Here is a 7,783-nt window from a genome sequence, read left to right on the forward strand (position 1 = left end):
CGGAGGGAATCCGATTATCCGAACACCCCCTAAGGTCCTGTTTGGTTCGGCTGTGGATTTCTAAAAGTAGCTGTGAAGAATCTGCTATGGAAAAACAGCCGTGGAAAATCTGGTGTGAAAAAGATGTAGGTCATTTGGCAAACCAGCTGATGCAACTTTTTTAGATTTTGGCCCGCAGCGGAATCAGATTTTGGAAAGCATGTCCTAAGCTGCTTCCGCTTTTGGTTCAGATTTTGACAACGGATTTCTGGAATCGGATTTTGCTGGGTTCGCCTTTTGGTTCAGATTCAATAAAAGCTGAATCTGAACCAAAGCCTAAGTATCAGTTCAGCGAATTCCCAGTTCAGACTGGAGACCAAGCCTCAATCATCCCGGATTGTCTCTACCGACGTACTTAGCCGTTAACCTCCCGACGAAAAGCCCCCAAACCCAATTTGAATTTCAGATCCTGACATTGCCCACGCGGCGGCGCCGCCACAACCCCAGCCATTGTCCACTCGACGGGCCAGGATTCCAAGTGCTCACTCGCGTCGAAACCCCAAGCCTAAGCCCCAATCCGGCAATTCCCCCTCCACCTCAAAGATCTCCCCTTACCTCACCCTAAATCCTGGCAGATGGCTCCGGCGATGCCGAAGCAGCGCGCGGTGCATCTCCCCGACAACGAGGAGGTTGCGCGCCTCCTCCTGGAGAAGCACCGGTCGATGCTGGAAAAAGACATCCCAGACAACCTGAGTCTCACGCTCTCCAACGCCTACCGCAACGTCTGCGCCGCCAAGGAGCCCATCCGGACCCTCAAGGACCTGCTCAAGATCAAGTACCCATCTTTCCATTCCTCTCCGCTGTTTGTTCGGTTTTCGTTCTTGGGGGTAAAAGTCGCATTAAAGCTAGGGTTTGACCGACTGCGGTTTGTCGCTTTGGTTTGTGTAGTAATGTCTCGCGCTTTTGTTCCATATAAGTAGACGGAAAATCAGGTTTATTTTCGAATGCTTTAAGACGAATGGACCGGTTTGTGATGTTGGCGTGCAGATAATTTGTTGTGTTAACATCAAAATTTTGATTTTGGTTTGATGAAAACTATTTAAGTACAGAGATCTGAGCTGTGGTGAACCGATCTGATCATCCATGAGCCCACGGTAACATCAATTTTAGTTTGCATATTTCAGTTCATTCTGCGGTAAGGCATAAGTTTGTTGCAATGTGTGTGGCGAAACTGATTGTATAACCAGAGCAAACCAGCAATGCCCATTACCTCTGCACACTGTCGGTTCATCTCCTGCAGAGTAGCTCTCCTGAACCTAAGATGTTCTTCATTGGGTGTTAGGTCTTTTGGCGATACTTTGGATGTGACTTAGCTGGATATGTTAATATGTATAGTACATCGGGATTTGGTTCTGGGTTACAACCCAAAATTGTAATTACTTTTAAGTTGTACAATTAGACAAGTGCTGTAACAGTATGGGTCTTCACTAGTTCGGGTTCATCTGGATACTTTGGACATTATTTCGTGAGTTGAATTGGGAGATGGACATGCCAGAACTTTTCACTATGACGTGTCTGTTTGTGCTTGGATCGCAGAAAATTGTTCATTAATTTTGCACTGTTTTAATTAGTTCAATCTTAGCCATTGCTTCTTATACATGCTATTTTTTCTTCCTAATAAAGTTGTCCATTGGTAAGACTTTATTTTTTGTAGTGAGTTAATTTTTTTAGGAAAGGTAATGTCATTTGGTTCCTCTGATTCCACTATGCTGCACTGAAACTATACATTTATTTTGTCTCTTTTATAACTAAGTACTGCAATAAATTAGCATTGCATCTTAAGGTATTAGTGTATTGATGTTCTCTTATTATTGTCAGGGGTGTTGGACCATGGGTCATCCGTCTCATAAAAGAGTCCTTTCCAGCGTCCAGCCCGGATTTATCTCCTCCAAAATGTAAAGAGAAAGGGGAAAAGGGTAACTTTTTTCATGCTTGATCTTTTAACACCCACATTTGGCATAGGGATGGCTAAAAGATTTTGTCTGCTGAATCTTACACATCACTGTTCATTTCCGCAGGGAAGAAAATAAAAAGACCAGAGCATAGTCCTGAACTTGTTTGCAGCAATTCTGCTTCTATGGCATCCCAAGAACTGATACAGTTGACCAGTCAAGAGCAGCTCAGTTACAGTTCTGAAGTTCAAACTACCGTACGTCTACCTCGACCAACATTGTTTTTACAGTTTTCATTTTTCTTCCTTCCATATCAAAAATATTATTTTAGCTATAAAAATTAAATGACTGTTTTTGTCTAAATGGTTAGCTACGAAGATGAATGCAATCATATGCTTTTATTTTCATATTCTTCCGGTGAAGTTTTTGAGTTTTATAGTCTTCAACCTTACTAATTCACTTTCCCATCTCTTCAATCTTACTAATTCACTTTCCTGTCTCATTGTTTCACATAAAACTAAGGGTTTAATATTTAGTGTGGAGCAAGGCTTTACTAACATGGTGTGTGTTGTGCAAAATTCGAAATGTTTGATATAGCATCTATCACTTACATACCCCAATCAGATTTTGCAGCCTCACCAATCACCATATTGCTAATGTTTAATAATGTGACACGATATAGAGAAGAAGTTAATTTCCTTGTTTATTTTCAAATACTCCCTCTGTAAAGAAATATAAGAGCGTTTAGATCACTACTTTAGTGATATAAACACTCTTCTATTTCTTTATGGAGTAGAACTTAATGCTATTATTTCTTTTCCACTACCAGGGTTCTGCTGAATTCACTATGCTAGACAAGGACACTGGTGGTATGGGCAATTCTATACTAGCTATGCCACCTCGTCTATCCAATGAAAAGTTTCTTGAAGCTTATGAAGTGGTGTTGATATTGGATGATCGTGAAATTTTTGGGTTCGTAAGATTATGTCTTACTCAAGAATTAATATATCTTGTGTTATAGATATATTTGATCTTTAAGTGGGATTATAAGTTTGTCTTACTGTATGTGTAATACTCAAAACTGTATGGCCTTTGCTGCACATTCTCCAAACTTGTTCAAACCAGTACGACATTGGAGGTTACTTAACACAATGAATGTTGCTACCTTGATGCAAGTTTCAAAGTTTTGAACGATGTGATTGGTCCCTGGTCTTTTAGGGGTGATAATTTGAGCATTTGTAGCATATGTCTTTGTTCTCTCTTTACTTATGAGTTGGAAGATGAGCTATGTCATTCTGTTCCTTAGAATTTTTTTCCTGTTAAAACAAGCTAATGGTTGCCACTTGCTTAATGTTGCTCTTTTCCTGAATTTGGAGACAATTTGATTACATAGTATCTTCTGTTAATTTGAATTTAACCCTTTTCTGTTAATGTTTGTTTCATTTAGTTTCTATCCTTTATGTTCTATGCGCCGTATTTCAGATACATATTCAGTTTATAATTCAAGAAAGTAAGTCGATCATGGTTGCCCTTGGTCGTTTTATAGAAATATCAAACCACCAAAATGAATTGAACTGAGCCTTTTCTCTGGAAGTAGTTTCATTTTTGTTCCAGAACTACATAATGACTTCCTTAGTTTTCATGAATAGTTATAAGCTACTATGTTCGTTGGCTCACATGTAGTTGCAGTCCGATTTTGCATACATTGCCATTTGCTTGAAGCTTACCCCCCACCACACCTGCTGCACAAGAGTTTCATGTTATTCGGTCTTTCTTTTAATTGTATATCAGAATTTTGCTCTCATGATTGTTACATTTTTGTGCAGATCCCGTGGCAAAAGAGTTGTTGGTAACATACATTCGAAGTTTCATGTACCTGTAGAGGTTGGTCAGATTCAGACTTGTGTGGGCTTGCCTTACTAACAGTATTCATGTTCCTAATGCTAAGTTCATTTGTTCTAGTTTGGGCATCATCTTTGTCTCTTTTTACACATCTCAGATCACTAAACGTCGCTGCTAAATATGATTGGCACTGCATCAGCATGTCCTTAAAGTCTAAACTGAATCGATGATGATTTGATGAGACATATTACATTATGCTGCCCTGTCAATTAGAGAAGTCTAGAGAAGAAATGTTAGGGTACCTTTTCTGTTATGTGAGCACGAACGGGGCATCTGATTTCTTCTGCTAGCCCACAGCTAATGCAAAATGCTGCTTGGATGGGCGTCTCTTATGTTAAATTTGAATTGCATGTAAAGTACTATGAACACAGGGTTGACAGAATCAATGATTCAAACATATCATCACTTGAGCAGATGCATGTGTGAAGTCTATGCCCAAACACAGGGTTAGCATGTAAAGTACTAAGAACATAGGGTGATGAATCTGTTTGAATCAGGGTTAGCATGTAAAGTACTATGAACGCAGAGTTGGAAACTCATGTCAAGTCTCAAGAGTGGCACTTTGCAGACTATGCACAAAATGTCATTTCTGTTGTGAGGAGAGGGGATATCTGATATTTTCTCATACTGCTAGATTGCTTGGCTAATATATATGGTCTCTTGCCCCCACTGTCCTGATACTTGCTGCCCAGTGTTTGTTTGCATGTATTCAGTGGAATGGCACATATAGCATTATTGCCTCGTATCAAATTGGACACAATCTGCCAACTTGTCAGATTCTGCTTATATACTTTAAACATTCAATATATGCTGGGTAATAGTATAAATGTACTACTGTAACGAATTTAACATAAAATGTTCATGAGACGTGGATCTTGTCTTCATTTCAAGCGAACTAAAAATGATGACTGAAGATTTTATGCATGGATTGAACTGTTCATGTTATCTGTGCCAGAGAAAGTGGTGTTGATGAATCTGTTTGAATCATGTCATCCAGATAAAACGCCTGCCTGTTGGAGATGGTATTTGGATTGCTCGTCATAGAAGATCTCATACGGAGTATGTTCTTGATTTCATTGTTGAAAGGAAAAGTGTAACAGATTTGGTTAGCTCAATTAGAGACAGCAGGTACAAAGATCAGAAATTAAGGCTAAAGGTACCATCTGAACTAGTATTAACTATTGTCATTATTATAATCTCATGTTAACTTCCCCTGTTCTTATACTTCCACTTAGTGTCTTAAGACTCTAGTTTTCTTGTGTAATCCCAGTCAGTGATTGTACCAACCTAAAACATTGTTTTGTCCATGAGCTAGTGACCAGGTCAAAATTTGATGTTTAAATCATTAGTTTGTCGGGCAGCATAGTCGTGGAGGCTTCTATAATGTGACAGATGGTTGAACGTAACTCGCAGTGAATGTGTACCAGCGTTGTCTAAAGTCTAAACTATGTTTGTTTTATATGCTCTGTATTTCTATCCTACAGTTTACATCGTTAAGAAATGCTGAATAGGACAAGTGTTTCACTTCAAGAAGTTGTGTCGTTGGCCTGTCTTGTGTGTCCACATGCTTTGCCCATAGTGACCAGATGTTTGCGTTTAGTCTAGTCTTAGGAGTAAATTTCATCAAGCACACAGATTTCGTAATAGCTAAAAAAGAAGTTTGCGTTTCACATCACTGTACATACTTTGCTATAATATTTAATAAGGCCCACCACATCCATCACTTCTTGTTGATATGAGGTGGTCAGTGTAATTGACATGCAGGACCCACTAGTCAGCCGCCAAATGTTGTATTATCTGGTGAAATATCAGTCTTCTGTCAGTTTTGATAAAATGCACTTTTGAAATTAGTCAAAACAACAGCAAAAACTACAAAATGTTGTATTTAATATATGTATAATTCCAAATTAAATTCTTACCGAATTAAAACTTAGGGACCTGTATGTGTACTGCAAGTTTACAGTATGTAAGGTGCTGTCGTGTAATGTTAGTTCAAATTCAATATCTTCAAACTTACATATGTTTTGATATATATTATGAATCTACACATTCCACAAATCAACAAATATTTTTGCTTCTAAACAGGCAGGCCCTACATTTTCAGTTGCACTAGACTTTGGTCCCGTATGTCCAGACTATTTCATTTAACAGGATTCAACAGATGTGTGGTTTATCAAAATGTTAAAATTACGTATAGTTCTGTGAAATGCAAACTAAGATGTGTAACTTTCTGATAGTTGTACTAAAATATATGTAGCTCATGAAATTTACCTCTGTTCATTCATACTTATTTTTTATCCAGAATTCAATGGCATAAGTAGGCGAGCCCTCTTGGGCAGTGAGATTTAAGTTTTATCCCTTGATATTTTTTCCCAGACATTGTACTCTTTGTCCATGTTTATGGTTTCACAGGAGATAGCTTAGTGGGTTACTAACTTCCGCTAGCATATTTTATGTATTTAGCAACAATATCATATGATGCTTCCGTTTCTTGTATCTTGTAGAAATGTGGACTAAGGAAGCTGATATATCTGGTTGAAGGTGATCCAAACCCTTTAGGCGCATCAGAGAGCATCAAAACAGCGTATGTATACTGCTCATGTAACCTTGGTGATCAAATTATCCCTACATAGACTTTTTTGGTGTGAAACTTTTAGTGCTCTCCTCCTTGATAATAATACATCTAGTGGTCAGTTAATAAATTTGATACCTGGGGTAATCAGGTGTATACCCTTTAAACTGTTCCGTGTCTTTAAATTTCAGCTGCTTCACCACTGAGATTCTTGAAGGATTTGATGTTCAGAGAACCACTGGATATTCTGATACTGAAAACACATACGGCCACCTGACACTCTCGATAATTGATTACTACAGCACAAATTTCTCAATCGGTGCTAACACTTGTCGAGTTTGCTTAACTTATGACGAGTTTGTGAAGAAGTGTTGTGACCCCAAGAAGTTAACTGTGAGCGACATATTCGCTCTACAACTTATGCAGGTATCCAGTCAACCTTCACCCAATAAATACTGCCAATTCATTTGGTGGCCTAATTTGGTGCAAGATTTATTCCATCAATTTCTTGGCAATTAATGCAGGTACCACAGGTGACAGAAGAAACTGCAGTTGCAGTTATAGAGCTCTACCCTACTCTTGTCTCACTTGCTCGGGCGTACTCCATGCTTGTGAGCAGTCCTCCTTTCCCCTTTAAATTTAAGTCTCTTACGATGTTCATCATGGTTAGTTAGCTGTATTTTTTAAAATTAATACTTGCAACACTTTGTTGAACTCAGTATTCAGAATGCCCAGCCAAAGGAAAGGGTACTAATATTGCTTCTATTGCTGCTAGATGGTTTATAACTTGGTGTTTGAACTAAAACTTGTTCCTGTAATGTTTATAAGGATGGTGATACCCCTGCCCAAGAGAAGATGCTGAACATGAAGAGCAAGATGGTAAACACGGGGGCTAGCAGAAATATCTTCAAGCTTGTCTGGGGTGAAGGGTGAAATATTATTCCTTACCTAGTTACCTATATGGGCTCCTTCCTGACTTGACTTGGTTCAACCGGCCTTTTGTCACCATCTCGATGATTTTGGCGCCAGCTCTTGTGATGAAGCTCCATTGTTCCTGGAGCTGTCGTCGCATAATAACTTGCATGTTCCGAAGGTAAATTAAGACGGTTATTTCTGTGCCGTGGTGCCTTGGGGCGCTGGAAGTTTCATCACCTAAAAACCTCCTGATCCGGTGGTTACCTCCCTGTTGTAGTAGACCTGCATGCCGTGCAATGAGCTGGCTATGTTAGCTTGCAAAAATGTCTTATATTGTGTGGCGGAGGGAGTATTATTAAGTGTCGAAACAAAATGTATTAAGTGTCTTCTACTATGCATTGTTTTGTGTTATTTGAAACAAGTTTGAATGGAAGCCTCCGAGATGATAAGAGAATTTGAATCT

The 7,783-nt window shown here is 39.0% G+C and overlaps 1 protein-coding gene across 1 annotated transcript; it reads left to right on the plus strand.

Moving 5' to 3' along the window:
• Nucleotides 1-341: 341 nt before the first annotated feature.
• LOC123061103 (crossover junction endonuclease MUS81) lies at nt 342-7,783 on the plus strand. Its single transcript, XM_044484029.1, has 10 exons — nt 342-814; nt 1,858-1,955; nt 2,058-2,188; nt 2,761-2,903; nt 3,758-3,815; nt 4,831-4,989; nt 6,338-6,417; nt 6,597-6,831; nt 6,930-7,016; nt 7,234-7,783. Exons 1-10 carry the CDS (start codon nt 615-617, stop codon nt 7,336-7,338), a joined length of 1,296 nt encoding a protein of 431 aa, XP_044339964.1. The 5' UTR covers nt 342-614; the 3' UTR covers nt 7,339-7,783.

This window comes from Triticum aestivum, chromosome 3A (genome assembly GCF_018294505.1).
Source record: "Triticum aestivum cultivar Chinese Spring chromosome 3A, IWGSC CS RefSeq v2.1, whole genome shotgun sequence".
NCBI lineage: Eukaryota > Viridiplantae > Streptophyta > Magnoliopsida > Poales > Poaceae > Triticum > Triticum aestivum.